Source organism: Pseudorca crassidens, chromosome 12, assembly GCF_039906515.1.
Source record: "Pseudorca crassidens isolate mPseCra1 chromosome 12, mPseCra1.hap1, whole genome shotgun sequence".
Lineage (NCBI taxonomy): Eukaryota > Metazoa > Chordata > Mammalia > Artiodactyla > Delphinidae > Pseudorca > Pseudorca crassidens.
In genome coordinates this window covers 66,002,558-66,021,169 of record NC_090307.1, presented here as the reverse complement: position 1 = coordinate 66,021,169, position 18,612 = coordinate 66,002,558, and the positions used below count along the sequence as shown (strand labels likewise).

The following is an 18,612-nucleotide window of genomic DNA, read 5'->3' as shown; positions in this document are numbered from 1 at the left end:
TTTCGTGTTTTGGTGTCTCCTCAGTGCTGCCTTGGAGGCCCTCGGCCCCCCTCAGCCCCCCCAGCCCCCCCAGCAGTTAAGCACCTGCCCAGACACCTGTGAAGCAATGGCCACCTGGTGCTTCTGCGAGTTGCCCTGCCCAGCCCTGCTGCTGTGGACTGAGTGGAGGGGTGGGGCTTGGCACCAGCACCACTCACACCCTGGCCTCCCGGGGGCGGGGTGGCAGTTCCAGGCCCGGCATCCTCCAGGGAACTTGGGTGTCCTCCCTCTAATGGGCGCCTTGTCTGAAGCATAAGTTTCGGAGCAGCCTTGTCCCTGGTCAGGGCATGAGACTCACCTGCCTTTCTTAAATCCTCTGCTCCTGTCTGTGGCCCTCCTGACAGGCTCCGGGACCTTCAACTGGAGGTGTTGGGGGGCCCGCTGATTTCCCTGCCGCCCCCCAGCCAGTGCTATCCCGCACCTATTTGTGTGCCAAGAGAGGTCCAAGTGTCGTCGTGGTAGAACCTCCAGGAAGGTGCAACCTGGATCATCTCAAGCTGTGTTGCTGGAAAGCTTGGCAGATTCCAAACGGTCCACTCGTCCTGGAAGAAGGAAGGCCTCAGAGACACTTTTGAAGAGTACTTTCTGCTTGGAAAGTTAAATTTTGCTCAGCAACGCTGGGCTGGATTCCTCCGTGATGGGAACCCCTGGGAAGTGAAGCTGCCTCCCCACGGGGTGAGTGTCAGGGCCCAGGTCTTGACACCCCACAGCGTCTTTGCATCCTGGCCTGGAGTGACTCATCCTTCAAGCCCTGGCCCTGCTCATGGCTCCCTGGCAGGAGGTTGAGGCCTGTGTCCAACGGGGGGCGGCAGAGATTGGGGGGCATCCCCTGCCCACGCCTTTTGCCCTGGGGACACCATCGCACTCTCCCCAGGCTCCCAGGCTTGTAGCCCAAGGTAGCCTGTGCCTTGCAGCCTGGCACTGAAACGGGGGCAGGGGGAGGGGACTCAGCTACACCCTCCAGGCCTACGTGCCAGAGACAGCCCCAGGGCTCCCACTGTTCAAACTTAGAGGTCCGAGGGAGGGGTCGGGAAGGGGAGCCCTTGGGGTGGGCTCCCAGAGCTGCCCAGTGGCCAAAGCTGGCCAGTGGATCGGGTGGTCCGCCCAGTAGCTGTGTGGAGGGCAGGGCCAGGAGCAGGGGGACCAAGCCCCTGCCGGCCCTCCGAGGAGTTGGGAGAGTTTGGCTTTGGCATTGAGGTTAGAGGGAAAACACCCATAGGGCACAGCATTCAGAAGCCCTGTGTCTGGAGAAAGGCCACCCACCCTGTCGACTCCACATCCCAGTCTCCTGTTGCCTGTTTATTACTGTATTTTCCAGAGTTACTCTACAGCATGCAAGTAAATATATCTGTAAGTACTCTTTTTTAATGTTTTCTCTACAGAAAGGCAGCATAGATCACTTACTGTTCTGCACCCTGCTTTATTCCCCCAGTCTGTTTAGAGCTGAGCCTCTGTTCTCTTCCATCACTGTGTCGTGTTCCTTGAGGTGGATGTGCTGTCACTCGGGTAACCACCTCGGGTATTGATGGGCATGTAGGTCCTTTCCAATCTCAGGTGGGCAGATGCATTAAAGTGAGTTCCTCTGACTGGGATTGCTGGGTCAAAGGCTCTGGGCACTGGCAGTTTTCAGAGCTGTCGCTAAATTGCCCTCTTATAGGGATTGCCTCAATTTACACTTTCGCCAGTGATGTATAATATATGAAAATATAACATTTTTACAAACACTGTAGATACCTTGTTTATGGCTAAACAGTATTCTACTATGTGGCTGAGGCACCTTATACTAGCCCATCTGTCTGTCCTGGCGTGTGGAAGTTTTTGCCAGTGGGGTTTTTTTGTTGTGTTTGGCTGTACCAAGTGGCTTGCGGGATCTTAGTTCCCTGACCAGGGATTGAACCGGGTCCTGGCAGTGAAAGTGCCAAGTCCTACTAATCACTGGACTGCCAGGGAGTTCCCCCACTGTTTTGATGATAGGAAATCCTCAGGTCTAAGTAAGGGCTGCAGGGGTAGGGCCCATCTTCCAGCTCCTGGGCTGACTCTGGTCCAGTCCTTGCCCCAGGTGCCTCCCGGCCCCCCTGCCCCCTGTCCAGTGCCAGTCCTAGTTGCTGGTATTTTTTCCCCAAAGACACATGTGATGAAAACCCCTAGCCCGCTCCTCCCTGGCCTATGAGATGCCTGCATGCCAGGCTGCTGCCCAGAGCCCAGCACTTGAGCCAGACTGGACTGACACATTCTGAGTCCCCAGAACTGGCCATCGTACCTCCTTGTCTTTGCCACACACTTCTCCTGCCTGGACGCCCTTCTCTCTGCTGAACTCCAAAGGGCTCATCTGTCCTCGGCTCCTGCCACCTCCTAGGAAAGCCCTCTGACCTTCCCTCCCTCCATGGGGACTGGAACTAGAACTGGTCAACCCTGAGCCCGGAGACAAGACAGGACTCACGACAAACCAGCAACTTGGGGAGGGTCGAGGCTGGGCTGAAACAGGCTGGTGGGAGCCGGCTTCACGGGGTCGGAGAGCCCCCGAGGACCCTGGGGTGCTGAGACATGGCAGTCAGGCTGTGTAGACCCACCTGGGATGTGGGCAGGGAGGCTGGGCTGTAGCAACCAGAGCAAGCCAGGGAGTCAGGGGTGAGGCCGGGAGTGGAGCGGTGGGGATGGGCTTAGCCAAGGCTCCCCAGCCTGGGGATCCCCCAGCGTCTGCCTCCATAAGAATAAGTCTCGGGGTAGCTGAGGGCACCATTCCTGCCTATCTTGCCCCTCAACACAGCCAGCCTCAGGATGCTGGCTGTGCTATATCAGACCCCCCCAGCATTTCCTGGGGACCAGTTAATCAAATCGAGGTCTCCCCATCTGGAAATCCACCTAAGTCCCCAGGGAAGAGTCCACTCTCTGCCCTCTGAACCCCAAGGCTCAGGTGGGCCCTGTGGACTCTCAGGTAGGCCTCCAGGGGGCGCCAGAGTCAATCCCAATGTTAGACGCCGTTCTCTCACTTTGTGGCCTAAAAAAGGACAGCCCTGCACGTCAGAGCTTGGAGACCCTAGGCTGAGAGGAGTGGGGAACAGGGGTGGGTGTGAGGAAGACAGGGACAGGCTTGCATGCTGGGGGGCCCAGGGATCACCCCTTCACCTGCTTCTCACACCTTGGCCTTTGGGGTGTCTGCTGGGTCTGTGTATTGTCAAGGCCACTGGGATGAACGCTACCACGTTGCCAGAATCATCCTCGGGGCAAGATCAGGACCTCAGGCTGCCCAAGACTTGGAGGCATCCTAAGTCTCCCCGGGTCCCGGTGTCCACATGCACCACCTTCGAGCCCGGGGCTTTGGTGAGGCCACCCACCCACCTACCTTCTGTTTCAGCTTTTGCTCCATGAGGATCTGGTCATTTCTGCCCCACCATGGGGCAGCCAGAGCCTCGAGTCCATCCGCAGGGTGGAGGCGGCCACAATGGTCTCGCCCCATGCAGGGCATCTACCCAGGTTGTTGGCCTCCTCACAGCCCCCCACACTGACCTGTCCCCTCAATGTCATCTCTGGCATCCCATGCTCAGCAGCCCCCACCCCACATCCTGCACGCCTGCTGTGTCCTGTGCTGCCTCTGAACCTGTCCTGGTGTCCTGGAGGATCTCCAGCTGGAGGCACTGCAGTTACCCCCAGATTCTTGGGGAATCCGGGGCAGAAGGGGCTCACTGACTCAAAAAGGTCACAGATCAGGACTCGAAATCTGCACTGGAGACGTGGCAGCCTTGGCCGAGCCTGACAGGCCTCCCCGCTCCCTCTCCCAAGCTCCGCTTTGTAAGCCCAGCACAGCCAGCCAGCCAGGACCCACGTCTCTGCCACTCACCAGCAGCGTGGCCTTGGGGAGTCCCTAACCTCTCTGAACCTCAGCTTCCACATCTGTAAAATGGAGATGACACAGAGGACCTTCCACCTCAGGCTGTTGTGAAGAGCAAAGGAATAAATGCACATAAAGCTACAGCCATGTTTCTTTACAGGGCACAGTGTCTTCCTGGCTGGGGGCTGTGGGGTGAGGGGCAGGGCTGCAAGGTCAGCAGAGTGTGGAGTAGGGGCAGGCTGACTGGAGGCCAAGGGCACAAGGCCAAGCAACACCTTCTGCCCAGTGACGGGGCCTCTCCTGTGGCAGTTGGACACCCCGAGGGGTGGACTGAGGGGTGGATGAGTGTGACCCATTCAGGCCCTGCTCCTTCCCCTGGGCGCCACGCAGCCTCCCCGAGCTTCCCCATCTGTAAAACGAGGGGAGATGTGCTTGCCCCCCTGGGCAGCCTGGGGCATAAAGAGGGACTGCCTCAGAGGCCGGTCAGCCTGGCATCCTAACCAGAAGGGAGCGAGGCCCAGAAAAGGGGGAGATGGCAAAAAAGAGGGCATGACACCAGCCACTGAAGGAGACAACAGTTAGTGGCTGATGTCGGGCCCAATGGCCCCATGTTTTTAGTGACAGATGAGACACCACTTCCCGGGAACGTGCCCTTCATTCATTTCCCACACAGTCATGAGTCCCAGTCTGCTGGAGGGACAAGCCCTGCCTGACCACAAGGCAGAGTCTGGGGAGTCAACACGGTAAAATCCTGGGAGGGGCCGGGAGCTGGAACAGCAGGGCCAGATCCAGTCTGGGGAGGCGGCTCAGGGAGGGCTTCGTGGAGGAGGGGACACAACACACACCAGGGTGGGCCATGATTTATGGCGACCCAGGAAGTTCTCCCGGTATAATGACATGTGGGAAACAGAAAATGTCATAAAATATAAAGTAGAACGTTTTGATGTGGGGACAGTGGACGGAAGGACGGAGCTGAACCCTCAAAGCAATCAAGGTGTCAGGCAGTCAGGCGCGGTTTGGGAGGTTTCTGGGGGTGATTCACCTGCCCCCACGCTCGCTGCCCGCCTACCCCTGGTTCCAAGACTTAGGAAAGAAAGAAGAAGAAAAACACTGAGACCCGGCGCGCGGCCCAGCCTGGCGCCCCGCGGGGGTCGCGAGGATGCTGGGGACCCAGATTCCGCCCGGCGTCCAGGGCCAGAGGGCCCCGCTGCCTCCCACAGCCTCGCATCCCGACCCGGGCCGCTCCTACCTGCGCGGCCGCCGGGCGGTGCTGGGGCCTCGGGCTCCGGCCGCATTGTCGCCGCAGCGCCAGCCCCGCCCCGCCTGCCCCGCCCGCCCCGCCGCAGCCCTGGCGGCTCCAGAGAGGAGGTCCGCGCCGAGCGCAGGTGAGCCCGCGGGTCCGGGCTGACTCGTCGGGGATTGGGGGCCTCACCGGGGAGGGGGCAGGCCAGGCAGAGCGCCCTCGCTCTCCTGACGTGCCGCCCGCTCGCCGCCTCGGGGCCCCGCTGTGTGCGGATCCCCTTCCTGGGCTGCCGGTCCGGTGCGGGGACCCGGCCCGAGGGAGCGGGAAGGCAGCTGGAAGGACTTCCCAGGGAGACGGGCTGCACATGCAAAGCAGGAGGTTTGCCTCTAGCCCCGTGGGGGAGGAGGTGCGGGCCACAGCCCCCCCCCACCCCGAACTTGAGGGCCGGCTGTGGAGCTCAGATGCTGTCCCAGGAAACTGGAAGCCACTGGGGGCCGAGCTGAGCAGGAGCCTCTCGGGTGGGTGTGGGAAGGGCCCACGGGATCCCTGGTGAAGCGTGGGACCCGGAGGAGTGGGGAGCCTGCACCAGAAGGGGCCCTAGGGCTGGTCCCGGCGGACAGTATGCAGGCTCCTGTAGGTGGTCAGCACTCGGGGACTGTTACAACTTTTTGCATTAGGCAGTTTGTGGACAAGGGACAGCACTCTGCCAAAACTTGGGGTGCCCTCTCGCCATGCCCCTGGCGAGGACCTTTGCCTTGGGTTGGGGTGTCTGGGCCTGCAGGAGGTAGGAGGGCTACACGCCAGCCTGGCACACAGTAGACCTGGAGAAGTTTCCGTGTCCAGCAAATCTCTTTCCACGCCCAAGGCCCTGGAAGGTCTGAACACCTGGGCACCTGGGAAGGGAGGGAACAGCCTCGACAGGCACCTGGTGGCAAGTTGAGGTCCCACCTTTTCTGGGATCTGTGGCCCAGTAGGTGAGGCCTGAGGCCAGGCAGGAAGGGGGTGGGCAGGGCTGAGCCAGAGGGAAAGCCAGGATCTGTGGAGGGGTCTTGTGCCCAGGTAGGGGGCAGGTGGGCTGGTGGTGGCCCAGTTTTACGGACCTGCCTTGGCAATGAGTGGGGGAAAGAGCATGGGTATACCCAGGTGGCCTTCAGGTGCCACTGCCTTCTCACCTGTGACGGCCCTCTAGGGCAGGCGAGACCAGGTGCTGGGCAGTAGACAGTCCCTCCCCAACCTTTTCATCTGGTTCTCAGCCCCCTTGCTCTTAAGCACCCACCCAGGGCCCTTGCTGGGATCTGGGCAAAACCGAGTGGGCCTCATCCACTTAAACTCCAGGAAAAACTTCTGGGGGAAGCCGCAGGGATAACAGTGGGGTGGACTGTGGGGAGGTCAGTGTAAACAAGGCAGCTACACCTTTGTCCTGGGCCTTCCAAAGTCCAGTCTGTAAGCTGCATGTTAAGGAAGGCTCACGCTGTGGCCTTGAGGGCTCCTTGGCTGCAGGGACCTCTTTGTTGATGGGGTGACCCCTCCCCCAGCCCCATGGCTTGCAGGGTGATACAGGGGCTTCTGGGTCCCTGTCCGTCTTGGAAGTAACTAAGGTGGGAGGGAGGTGGGACACCACCTGGTTGCCCCTACCTGCTGCTTGATCTTGGCAATCCCTTGGCCCCTCAGTTTCTCCATCTACTGTTGGGTATGACCTCAACATCAGGGGCTTTGGGGAAGAGCAGGGGAGGGGGTGGGAGCCGGAGCTGTGTGCCTGGCCTCACTTTCCTCCAACCCCACTAGGCCCAGGCTGGCCGCCCACTTCTGTTCACATGGAGCCTGGGTTTCCCTGGGGACCAATGGACTGGCCCAGCCCCGCCCCCATCCCCTCCTGGCCACAGCTCACACTGCGGGGAGGGGTGGAGGCTGGGCCGCCTCCTGGACCCCTGCCCCCTTGCCCTGCCTTCCAGGGCCGGGCAGCCTCGGTCCACTGTTGGGCTGGGAGCAAGAAGCAGTGGCTGCCCTTGGAGAGGTGGGTATCCAGGGCTGCCCACCAGGGTGGGAGCGGGGGGAGAACTAAATGTTGCCCCATTGAGGAGGGAGAAACCCCGAGTACCAGGAAGGCTCTGGTCTGCCAAGGTGACCTGGGTCTGACCCCAGGCATGGTGGCCTCCCTGGAGAATGGAGGGTCCCAGGGCTCCAGGCTGCAGGATTTTGAGGGGGCAGCAGAAATCGGGGAGGATTTCCTGGGCCTGAAATGTGGCTAAGGTTGGGGCAGAGGGGCCCAGGCAAAGGGGGAGGAGAGTGAGGGTGCTGAGCCTGGGGGCCTGGAAGGGAGGTGCCGTCCATGGTGCCAGGTGCCATTCCTCTGGGACCCGGCTCCCCTACGCATGAGGGTTCCCAGCTCCAACGCAGCCTCTTTGAGAAGCGCCCCCACTCGTGTCTCTCTGTGTCTCTACCCACAGCCCTCATCAAAGCCCTGGTCCCCATAGATGCTCCTGTCTCCCTGCAGGCAGCTCCAGCTGGGATGGCAGCTCCAGCATCTCTAAGGGCCTCGGGGGGTCCAGCCCCTCAGGGGGCACCCTAGGCCTTCCACAGCCAGCAGCCTGTGTGCCTGCCCCCCACCCATCTGCGGGCCACTCACCATGGGTGGCTGCTTCTCCAAGCCCAAGCCAGGTACCTCCTCTCTTCTCACCCTCTCCCTTCCCCCTCCCTCTGTCGCTCGCTCCCTCCCTCCCTCTTCCTGCCACCTTCCTCCTGCCCCTCCCCCTGCCTCCGAAGTAGGTCAGGCTGGGCTGCAGCCGAATGTTAACGCTGTGGGCAGGAGTGGGGGGGCTGGAGCCCTCTTTATTTGGGGCTTAGGGTGCTGGTGGTGGGAATAACAGTGGAATCTTTCTCGGAAAGGGGAGGGGAGGGTTCCTCCTGCTGCTGGGTCGGAGAGAGGAGCATCTCCCTCAGCGCTGGGGAAGGGGGCTCCGGGGACATCCTCAGCAACTGCATGACCAAGGGCATGCAAGATACCCCTCTGAGCCTCACCTCCTCCCCCTAAAAAATAAGCCTGACCTCTCAAAATTGCTATGAGGTGGAGTGGACATGTCCTAGCCCTTTTCACCTCTTCTGACCCCATGTGACCGTGGGCCGCCTCCTGGGCCTCTCTGGACACACTTCCCCATTTGTAGAGGAAATCCCCACCCTGGCTGGCCCAAGCAGTCCCAGCCCAGGGCTGGGGGGCGGGCAGGGTGCTGGGGGATGCCTAGGTCTGCTCTCCACGGAGACCCTTGTGTGCTGGCTCTCCCTCCAGTCCCCACTTTCCCTCTTCCCTCCTCACAACACCCGGAAGGCAGGGGTGTGCAGGCCTGACCCAGATGAAGAAACCAAGGCTGAGAGAGGCCTCTGTAGTGCACCCAGGGATCGCCGGCCAGCTCGCCCCAGCTCCCCTTACCTGATACCCATCAGCTCCATTACCTTGGAGCCCATGAGCCTTTTCTCCTTTTCCTGGGTCTGAGGGAGAACTTGCAGGCAAGAGGAGACCTGCGATGCCCTGCCAGGCAGAGGGACCCACCTGCGCCTGCCCCATGACTCCCATGCTGCGGACACCCAGCCCTCGGGCAAATGATGTCCCTTGTCTTGACCCCAACTCTCTCCCGTCAGAAGCAGACAGGAGGATGCTGGCTGCCCCATATCAGGCTCCTGTAGGACTGCAGAGCTGACAGGAGGCCCTGGCAGAAGATGCCACCTGTAGGTTCCTTTAAAGGACCACAAAGGGCTGGTCTGCCTCAGACCCCAAGCCCCAGGACCCCCGGCCCCAGGACCCCTGGTATAGGGCTGGTCACTCCTACCACACCAGGGACAGTGCTAAGAATTTGGGCTCTTGAGCCCAAATCCAGCCCTGCCTGTTCCTGGCTATTTGGCCTTGGGCAGGTGACTTCACCTCTCTGAGCCTCTGTGTACTCACATGTGAAATGGGACTAATAGTTGTGTCCCTGTGCAGGCTAGTGTGCTTGGCATGGGCCTGGCACGTAGGAGGCACTTACAGGGTGTTAGCCCCTCTCTGGGGGGCTGGGCTTCCTGTGGGCTGTGGCAGGAGGGCAGGAGCTTGGGCCCCTGGTGCCCATGGTGGCAGGTCTGGGGTGAGGCTTGGGGAATATCAGGGTGTGGGAGTGAGAGCGTTCTGGCCATGACAGTTCAGTGAGGGTCAGGAGGGGCCACAGGGAGACCAGAGCGAGCAGAAGAGGCTTCTGCAAATTCCTCACTTTCCACCTCACTGGCTCCTGTGGCTCAGAGCATGTTAGAACAGTCTCCCTGAGCCCCCTCTGTGTGCCCTGTGCTTCAGGGGCCCCATGTTCCTCAGGAAGTGTTCCAGGCCAGTCCTTTGTAAGCTCAGAACTAGGAGGTAGTGCAGGTCTCTTGGCATCTTGTCACCTGACTTTTATTAGGCCACTGGTGCTACCTAAAGGCTTTCCCTCTTTGTCACGGCAGCCAGGAGGCTCGGAGCTAACCAATAAAACACAGCTACCCAACTTCACCTATTGAGCATCTACTCTGAGTTACATTTATTATTTCCTTCAGTATCCACTGTCCCAGAAGAGGTAGGTACTGTTCTCTCCATTTTATAATGAAGGCGTCTGCCGAAAGGGTCTAAGGGATCCACTGCAGCTCCTGAGGCTCCTGACCTGACGTCTTCCCCCGTTAGACTACACCAGCGAGCACCTCAGGGCCTTCTGGAAGGAGGTAGAGGATGAAAACAGCCTGGCTTGGCTGTCCTCTGGGCCCCTGCCAGGCTGCTCCTGTGAGCTGTCTCTCTAATTCTTCTGAAAACATTCTAACACCATTACATAAAGCGTGGAAAATGAAGGAAAAAACCCACCCCACCCATAACCCCCCACCTGACACAACAGCCTCAGCGTGATGTGTTCCTGGGCCTTTCCTGCCCAGCTGGAATCAGGGAGCCACCTTCAGCCCTGTCTCTTGCGTGCCTGAGCCTTAGGGGAGGCGGCGGTGGGGGGAGGGGGGCTAGGACAGGAAGGATGAGGGGCCAGACCAGGCTGGGGGAGAGGATGGGCAGGCGTGAGCCCAGCCCAAGCCGGGAAGGGCAGGACAGCAGCCCAGGCCAAGGGAACTGCAGGGGCTAAGGCCCGGAGCTGTGAGCCGGGTTCTTTGTTTCTGGAGGGTCAGGTCTGTGGGGGAGGGGCCTGGAGGCTCAGGGGCCTCGGGAGTTGGGAGGGGGCCTCCTGCCCAGGCCTCGGCCCTGGCCCACGCTGTGCCCCCGGCTCAGCTTCCACACTCCTTGCAGCAGCAGCCCAGGAGGCCGGATTATCACTGCTAAAAATTCTGTTTATTGTTCCCTTCTAATTAGAAAAATACCCCAGGCACATGGTAGGGAATTTGGAAAATGCGGAGAAGTATAAAGAAGAAAATGATAATCTCACTAACTCCCCCCAGAGGAGGCCCCACTGGTGAGGGCGGCGCTGTGCCCTCTGCATGCACCACCCAGTTGGGGTTCACCCCCAAGGCCCCTGCACCCAGCGCCTGGCAAATAATGAAGGATTCTCAAACTGGCGAGAGCAGCTATCTAAAGTTGCAATTATGGTGCATACACTTTTTTTTTTTAATTTTGAAAAAATTTCAAATCTCTGGAACCCTCGATTCCCCCGTTACCCAGATTCACAGGCCATGCACTGGGCTGCGTCCAGCTTTGGACACACTGTTTCTCAGGCCCCAAACGTGCCCCTGCGTCCTCAGGGATGACGCAGTCCTCTATGGGGGCCACTCCCTCAAGGTCAGCAAGGCTCCAGCACTGAGTTCTCACCTCCACATGGATTCCTGGAGAAAGGGTCGCTTCAGGGTTGAGTAAGCTTTGTTGTGCCCCCTCACTAATTCTGTTAGGGGAAAAGAGAACACGCAGAAATCAATTTAAGCTCGTCCAGGGCCCCCCTCACCCCCCACCCCCCCGCACCCTGGCTCTGCCTTTTGCTGGTGGTGCAGATGGCTTTCTGGAGGCCCGGGGAGAACCCGCACTCAGAGCTCATGGGGTGGGCCGGGCTGGGGGCTCACCGCCATCCCCCCTGCCCACCCACAGTGGAGCTCAAGATCGAGGTGGTGCTGCCCGAGAAGGACCGGGGCAAGGAGGAGCTGTCTGCCGGCGGGAAGGGCAGCCCCCGGGCCTACCAGGGCAACGGCACAGCCCGCCATTTCCATGCAGAGGAACGCCTGCCCGCCCCCCACCCCTACCCTGGTGCCCAGGACTGCCTGGAGGCTGCTGTCTGCCACATCAAAGACCTGGAGAACGGCCAGTGGGTGCTGGGCCTGGGAGGGGGTGGGAGGCTGAGGTGGGAAGACAGCTGGGAGGCCTGGAAGGGACCCATGACTGGCTCCATCGGGGCCACCACCTCTGTGGCTCCTGCTGGTCTGGGGCTGCTCTCCGACCTCTGACCTCTGAGGGCAGGCCCTCCCCTCCCAGGATGCGGGAAGTGGAGCTGGGCTGGGGGAAGGTGTTGCTGGTGAAAGACAACGGCGAGTTCCATGCCCTGGGCCACAAATGTCCGCACTATGGTGCGCCCCTGGTGAAAGGTGAGCTGTCGGTGCCCACGGGGGCAGGGCGGGACCTCCCCGACAGGGGCTTGGCGGCTCCCCCATCACAAGGGAGGCTCAGCCCCCGCTCCACTAGGCCCCAGGCCCCCGTCTATTAGTGGGGTGTCCTGGGCTGTGGGGAAGGGCCAGTGGTGCTGGATACAGGGGTCCTTGGAGAGGAGCTCTTGCTGGTGGCCCAGCCCAGCACTGCCCCCTCCCAGGAGTGCTGTCCCGTGGACGGGTGCGCTGCCCCTGGCATGGCGCCTGCTTCAACATCAGCACCGGAGACCTGGAGGACTTCCCTGGCCTGGACAGTCTGCACAAGTTCCAGGTGGGGCCAGGCATGCAATGGGGTGGGAGCCTGGGGGTGCAGGGGCTGGAGCACCCCAAAGCCCAGCCCTGAGCAACACAGCCCTTGCAGGTGAAGATTGAGAAGGAGAAGGTGTACGTCCGGGCCAGCAAGCAGGTGAGGGGGGAGCTTGGGGCTCAGGCAAAAGAGAGAGGTGAGAAGGGCCTCTGGGCCCAGAAAACAGCATGTTCATGGGCCCTGTGGTGGGAGGGAGCCTAGCGGGTGTGGCTGGGGAGCAGAGTGAAGGGCTGTGTGGTGGGGATGAGGTGGCACTGGAGCAGCAGGACCTGGCCTGCTGGGATGGGCACAGGGAGCCCGGCAATGACCCCAGCTTCCAGTTGCCCCCAACTCGCTGGCCACCCCCAGGCCCTGCAGCTACAGCGAAGGACCAAGGTGATGGCCACGTGCATCTCTCCAAGCGCTGGCCACAGCAGCAGCACCAACGTGCTCATCGTGGGCGCAGGTTGGTGGTGGGTTGTGAGGGGCAGGGTGGGGTGGGGGAGAGGAGGCTCCTGACCCACTGTCCCCTCCGCTCAGGCGCAGCTGGCCTGGTGTGTGCAGAGACGCTGCGGCAGGAGGGCTTCTCAGACAGGATCGTCCTGTGCACTCTGGACCGGCACCTTCCCTACGACCGGCCCAAGCTTAGCAAGGTGGGTGAGCGTGAGCGGGGCCAGGCAGGGCCAGAGCCATGTCCCACTGGGCACAGTTAGGTCCACTGGGACCCTTGCTTGCCGCCCCTTGGGGGTCTGGCCAGCTGCCCTCTCTGTTCATGCCAGGCCCATCTGCAGTGCCCCTGAAAGATCTGGTTTGTCGAGCTCTGTCCTGTAGCTCCTGTGTGACCGAGGCTGCCAGCCCCCAAGACCCCGAGGCCCTGGTCCTCGGTTATAAAATGGGTCAGTGGCCACCTGGTCACTGGCCAGGTGGGGCCGGGCCTGCAGAGGGGTGGGAGCCTGGGGGTGCAGGGTCCTGTCTCAAGCCGGCGTCTCCTGCAGTCTCTGGATGCACAGCTGGAGCAGCTGGCCCTGAGGCCCAAGGAGTTCTTCCGAGCCCAAGGCATCGAGGTGCTCACTGAGGCCCAGGTATGGACAATGCTGGGGAACAGGCCTGGGGAAGGCTTCATGGGCACCGTGAAGGGCGTGAGGCCCCAGGAAGTATGGGTGTGCTCTGCCCTCCTGGCCCTGCTGCCCAGGCACCAGGCCTAGGGGGTCATGGGCCCCAGTGTGTGGGGCCACGGACCGTCTGCTCAGGGCTGGGACTTGGGAGCATTAGGAGGGCTTTGAGGGGGAGGTGGTGCCTGAAACTTAAAGGGTCAGGAGAGGTTGCCAGGAAAGGGAGGAAGGTTCATCCAGGTGGCAGAGCCTCGCAGAGGGCCTCGTGGGCGCTGGGCGTGGGGCGGGACCCGGAGGCCTCGCTCTGCCCGGCGGGGTCACAGGTGGTCACGGTGGACGTGAGGAACAAGAAGGCCGTGTTCAAGGATGGCTTCAAGCTGGAGTACAGCAAGCTGCTGCTGGCACCCGGGAGCAGGTGGGAGGGGTCCCCACGCCCCTGCCGGTATGCGGAGGGCTCGGGGTGCCGGGAGCCCCGCCCCGACTCTTGCCGTGTCTCAGCCCTAAGACCCTGAGCTGCAAAGGCAAAGACGTGGAGAATGTGTTCACCATCCGGACGCCCGAGGACGCCAACCGCGTGGTGAGGTTGGCCCGGGGCCGCAACGCTGTGGTCGTGGGAGCCGGCTTCCTGGGTGAGCAGCTGGGGGTGCGGGCTGGGCCTGGGGCAGCAATGGCCCTGGGAAGTGCAGGGTGCGAGCCTTCCCCGCCTGGCCCCAGGGATGGAGGTGGCCGCCTACCTGACTGAGAAGGCCCACTCAGTGTCCGTGGTGGAGCTGGAGGAGACGCCCTTCAGGAGGTTTCTGGGGGAGCGCGTTGGTCGTGCCCTCATGAAGGTGAGACCCCACTCAGAACCCACCGCCCCGGGCACCTGCCCTGCCCCCGCCTGGCTCTCACCCCTGCCTACCCATCAATCTACATGGCAGATGTTTGAGAGCAACCGGGTCAAGTTCTACATGCAGACGGAGGTGTCGGAGCTGCGGGCCCAGGAGGGAAAGGTGGGCCCTTCTCCACCCCCCGCCGCTTTCTGTCCCTTTCCCTGTGCCCGGGAGCTGCTCACTCCTGCTTTCTGCAGCTGAAGGAGGTCGTGCTGAAGAGCAGCAAGGTCTTGCGGGCTGACGTCTGCGTGGTGGGCATTGGTGAGTAGGGGGCAGGCGGTGGCAGTGAGCATAGTCACCCGCACACGCTCGACAGTGAACTTGGGCCAGTCCCTTCTCCTCCCCCAGCCTGTTTGCACTTCTGTAAAATGGGGACCACAACCGTACCCCCTTGGCAGGGTTGTTGGGGGGTGGTGGTACCAGCTTAGCCTGGCCTGGCATGGAGGACGCTCCCAATGACCCCTGTCCAGTAGCCCCGCGCAGCCGCAGGACACAGAAAAGCCTCTAATTAGTCCCTGCTCCAGCTGAGGTGCCAGTCCGGGGAGGGACAAAGCTGGGAGGTGGCAGCATGGGCTGGGGAGGCTCGGCATGCCAACCCCCACCAGGGGCTTCATGGAGAGCTTCTCGGAGGAGGCTACACCTGAGGCCTGATGAGAAGCCCCGAGGTCTGTGGGGCTCCAGGCAGCGAAGACAGGACATGAAGGCACAGGGTGTGCCACCTGCTGGGTGATCGGTCTGGGCTGGACTGTGGGAGTGAAGGGCGTGGTGGTGCAGAGCAGTGAGGCAGGAGGAGGGAGAGGCCGGGGAGTGGACACAGTGGCCCCTGTCTTGCCAGGTGCAGTGCCTGCCACGGGCTTCCTGAGGCAGAGCGGCATAGGTCTGGATTCCCGAGGCTTCATCCCTGTCAACAAGGTGGGGCTGGGTGGGGAGGGCGGGCAGTGTGCTGGGGCCGGAGGTGGTGGGAGGTCCCGCTCAGGGCGCCAGTCCTACCTACGAGTCCCGGTCCCCTCCCCACAGATGATGCAGACCAATGTCCCGGGCGTGTTTGCAGCTGGCGACGCTGTGACCTTCCCCCTGGCCTGGAGGAACAATCGGAAAGTGAACATCCCACACTGGCAGATGGCTCATGCCCAGGGTACCACCAGCCCTGCAGCAGCTTGGGGTGGGAGGCTGTCCCAGAGTCTCAGCCTTCCCCAGGCCCACCCCCTCAGTTGCTGGCCTTGGGTCCTGCTCACTGGGTCAGCCATTCAAGGCTCTGTGGCAGCCTGTCCAGCCAGCCCCATGCAGGTGGTCAAGGCGGCTCACAGAGACCTCCCATCTCAGACCTCCGTCCAGTGCCCTCTTGATATCCCATTTCACCAGCCACAGTGCCCCACCTCGCTGGTCCCTCCACCAGCCAGACTCTCCTTTCCTTTTGTCCTCAGAGACACATGTTCTGCAGAATTCCTCACCAACCTGTGCAGTCACCCAGGGAGGGAGAGAGGGGTTTAGTAGAACCCGGGCCAGCTCCCCACTCTCCCCTTTGGGCCACTTGACTGGCTCTGTGAACCCAGCTGCCTCGTGCAGGCCCCTGGGATGTGGCCGTCTGGGCCTGGAAACCTGGGCTCAGTGGGGACCTGCTGTGCTCTCTGAGGAACAACCTTCCCCCTCCCCTTGGGCGGTCCCTGTGCACACCTGGTCTGGGCCTCTCAGCCGCAGGTACAGCCAGTTAGCTGCCTCGGAGAGAGGACGGCCAGACCCCCTGCACCCTCCTCCCTTCTCTCGGCCTTCACGTTATCTGAGCATCTGTGCCTGAAACCCCACTCCTGGTACCAATTTCTGCTCGGGTCCAAGGTCTAAAGTTGGTGCTAGGTTTGAAGGAACCAAAAGCTACTCATCAGCTGAGTATAATTAAGGTTTAACTGGGAGGGTCCAAGGACTGTCACAGACCTCCAAATACAGGGGTCCAGTGGGGCCTTGTCCAAACTGGGGAGCCACCCACCCTATTCTGTCTTGGGCTCTGAGTGAGGCTGTCATCCCTGCTTCCCTGGACACTGGTGCCCCATTCGCCCGCCTCCCTCCTCAGACCTGACCTGTCCGGTTAGTTGCCTGTGTCACATCTGAAATGGTCCTGGGAAGCCAAGCCCTTCCAGACCCAGTCCAGGCACTTCATCTTAGTGGCCAGGTTTGGGCCTGGTGTCCCTCTCTGCACGCATTATCTGCGAGCAGCGGTGGACAGTGGGTTGGGCAGTGATTTACCTCTGGGGTGGGGGGGAATAGCCCCACCTGTCAGGCGTCCCCAGAGAGCCGGGGCAGGCAGTGGAGGGGTGGTGAGGGCTCGGGGCGGGGCTCTCACGACCCCGGGACCCTCAGGACGCGTGGCGGCCCAGAACATGCTGGCGCAGGAGGCGGAGATCAGCACGGTACCCTACCTATGGACCGCCATGTTCAGCAAGAGCCTGCGCTACGCGGGTAACAACGGGCCCCGGACGCGGGCAGGGCCCAGGTGTGGCAGAGTGAGGAGGCGGGGCTTGGACGTCAGGGCGGGGCTAGAAGCATCCAGGGGGCGGGGCCATGACGGCCGCAGGTGGAAGCAGGGAACTCCCTGCGGGCGGGGCCAGGACCCCCCTAAAAGAACCGCAGGGGCGGGGCCTGGGGTCCAGGGCAGAGTTGGAAGGGCACTGGGCGCGGACCCCGTGAAGCCCAGTCCCTTCCTCCCGGCCCGCAGGGTACGGAGAAGGCTTCGACGACGTCATTATCCAGGGGGATCTGGACGAGCTGAAGTTCGTGGCTTTTTACACCAAGTGAGAGCAACGGGGTGGGGCGGGGGCGGGAAGCAGCGGGTACTCAGTCGGGAAGGGGGCTCGTCCCGGAGAATCTCTGCTCCGGAGGAGGGGGCTTCCCTGGATGGTGGGCCGAGTGGCACGGGAGGCAGCTAGGCAGGGGCCGGCCAGGAAAGGGGAGGAGGTGGGGACAGTTCTTGGAGGGGGGTGTTGACACCCTACTTTTACACCGAGGAAAGTGACACAGGTAGAGAGTGGGGATCTCAGAACAGGTTCCCGCCCTGAACCCCACTGGGCAGGAAGGCTGGAGCCTCTATGGGGTCCTGCAGGAGCAGAAGCCATGCTGGGAGCTCAGGACATTCCTGAGCGAGAGCCTCCCTGGGCCTCAGCTGGACTCGGGTCTCCAAGGACAGGGGCTGCTGCTGGGCAGTCCTCAGGCTCGGCCACCTCTCCCTGCAGAGGCGACGAGGTGATCTCCGTGGCCAGCATGAACTACGATCCCATCGTGTCTAAGGTGGCGGAGGTGCTGGCCTCCGGCCGCACCATCCGGAAGCGGGAGGTGGAGTGAGTGTGGGCACTGGGTGCCTTGGGGAGGGGGGAGAAGTCCCCCGAGGTGCTGGTTCTAGCTGCCCCCACAGTCCTCCAGTGTTCTCCCCAGCCCCGCCCCCCATCAATCAGCCTGAGGCTCCCAGGGCTATGGTGTGGTGTGGGGCAAGGGTTGTGGTTTGGGAGAGGGCTGGTTATTTGTGCTCTTGGTGGGTAGAAGGGAAAGAGGCTGTGTCCAGGGCAGGACCAGTGCTGCGGGGAAGGGTTAAGACCCACTGCTTGGGCAATCACTGAGCCCGGGACACCCCACTGCACATGGTTGAACACAACCATGGGGAAATGCAGCTAGTGTTGCCCCTGGGGACATCCTGACAGAGTTGTGGGGTGTTGTTCAGGGTCTGAAGAACACCGGACACCAGCCATTACCCTCATCCTGGCATGGTGCCACTGGGAGTCACCCTGTGGACTCAGTGGCCTACAGAACCCCCACCACCACCACCAAGGGCTGAGGAAAGCCTGGAGGCCACAGGATGGGGGCGGGGGGGCTCAGACTGGAAACGGAGAACCAAGGGGGGACAGGAATGACACACTCTCTCCCCGGCCTTCTCTGTCTCTTCCTCTTGCCTTCGCAAAGGCTGTTTGTGCTGCACAGCAAGTACGTGTGTTCTCTCCTTCTTCCGAGCCTTTCCCACCTCAGCCCAGAGCCTACGCCTGGTGGTCTCCCCGCTCTGCCCAAGTGCACATCCCTGCTGGGCACCAGGGCCTCGTACAGCTCCCTGCTGTCTTCAAGGGCTAGCTGCTCTTGGTGTCCAGAGGGGAACCTGCTCCCTTCTACCCTCACTCCTCCTCCCTCATTCCTGCAGGACTGGCGACATGTCCTGGCTCACAGGGAAAGGATCCTGAGCTTGCACGCAGCGGACTTGGGCAAGCATGTTGGGGCATCAGGGACAGAGGCCAAGCCTGGGGGGCAGGTGCCAACCTCCAGTTCCCCAGGAGCCCCCAGGGCAGAACCTGAGCCCTCTCAGTGCTTGCCTTCGGCTGCCTGGCTCACCTCCCAAGAGGCCTCAGCGGCCTCCAGGAGATGCTCAGCCCCCAAGACGTCCAGTGCCACTGATGGCTGGCAGTGGAGGCAGGACAGACCCTGCCTCTTCTTCCTCTATTGGGACTGGTCCCCTGTAGGACCCTGCAACATATTAGACATTATCTTAAAATTAAAACTCACACATTTGCAGATCTGTGTGACTTCCACTGTAATTGGGCAAACTCTCATGAGGGAGAAAGATGATGAGACAGGCACGACCACAGACCACA

At 61.7% G+C, this 18,612-nt stretch overlaps 1 protein-coding gene across 10 annotated transcripts; it reads left to right on the top strand.

Annotated features, from left to right (window-relative positions):
- The first annotated feature begins 6,973 nt into the window (after positions 1-6,973).
- AIFM3 (AIF family member 3) lies at positions 6,974-18,354 on the top strand. 10 transcript variants are annotated; one of them, XR_010933169.1, is made up of 21 exons: positions 6,974-7,125; positions 7,606-7,769; positions 11,173-11,386; positions 11,554-11,663; positions 11,885-11,994; positions 12,085-12,129; positions 12,379-12,475; positions 12,550-12,662; positions 13,005-13,091; positions 13,445-13,536; positions 13,620-13,750; positions 13,836-13,951; positions 14,042-14,113; positions 14,191-14,254; positions 14,829-14,905; positions 15,011-15,155; positions 16,346-16,478; positions 16,701-16,776; positions 17,215-17,319; positions 17,936-17,956; positions 18,165-18,276. XR_010933169.1 is itself a non-coding variant. In XM_067699979.1 (21 exons), the coding sequence occupies exons 2-21, from the start codon at positions 7,739-7,741 to the stop codon at positions 18,202-18,204; spliced, it is 1,818 nt and encodes a 605-aa protein (XP_067556080.1). In that variant the 5' UTR covers positions 6,974-7,125; positions 7,606-7,738; the 3' UTR covers positions 18,205-18,354. The 10 variants fall into 10 exon arrangements, 6 of the variants coding, with proteins under 6 accessions (XP_067556080.1, XP_067556077.1, XP_067556081.1 ...); XR_010933170.1 differs by having other exon boundaries at positions 17,215-17,314; positions 18,165-18,268; XM_067699979.1 differs by having other exon boundaries at positions 15,011-15,128; positions 16,346-16,444; positions 18,165-18,354.
- Positions 18,355-18,612: the final 258 nt, after the last annotated feature.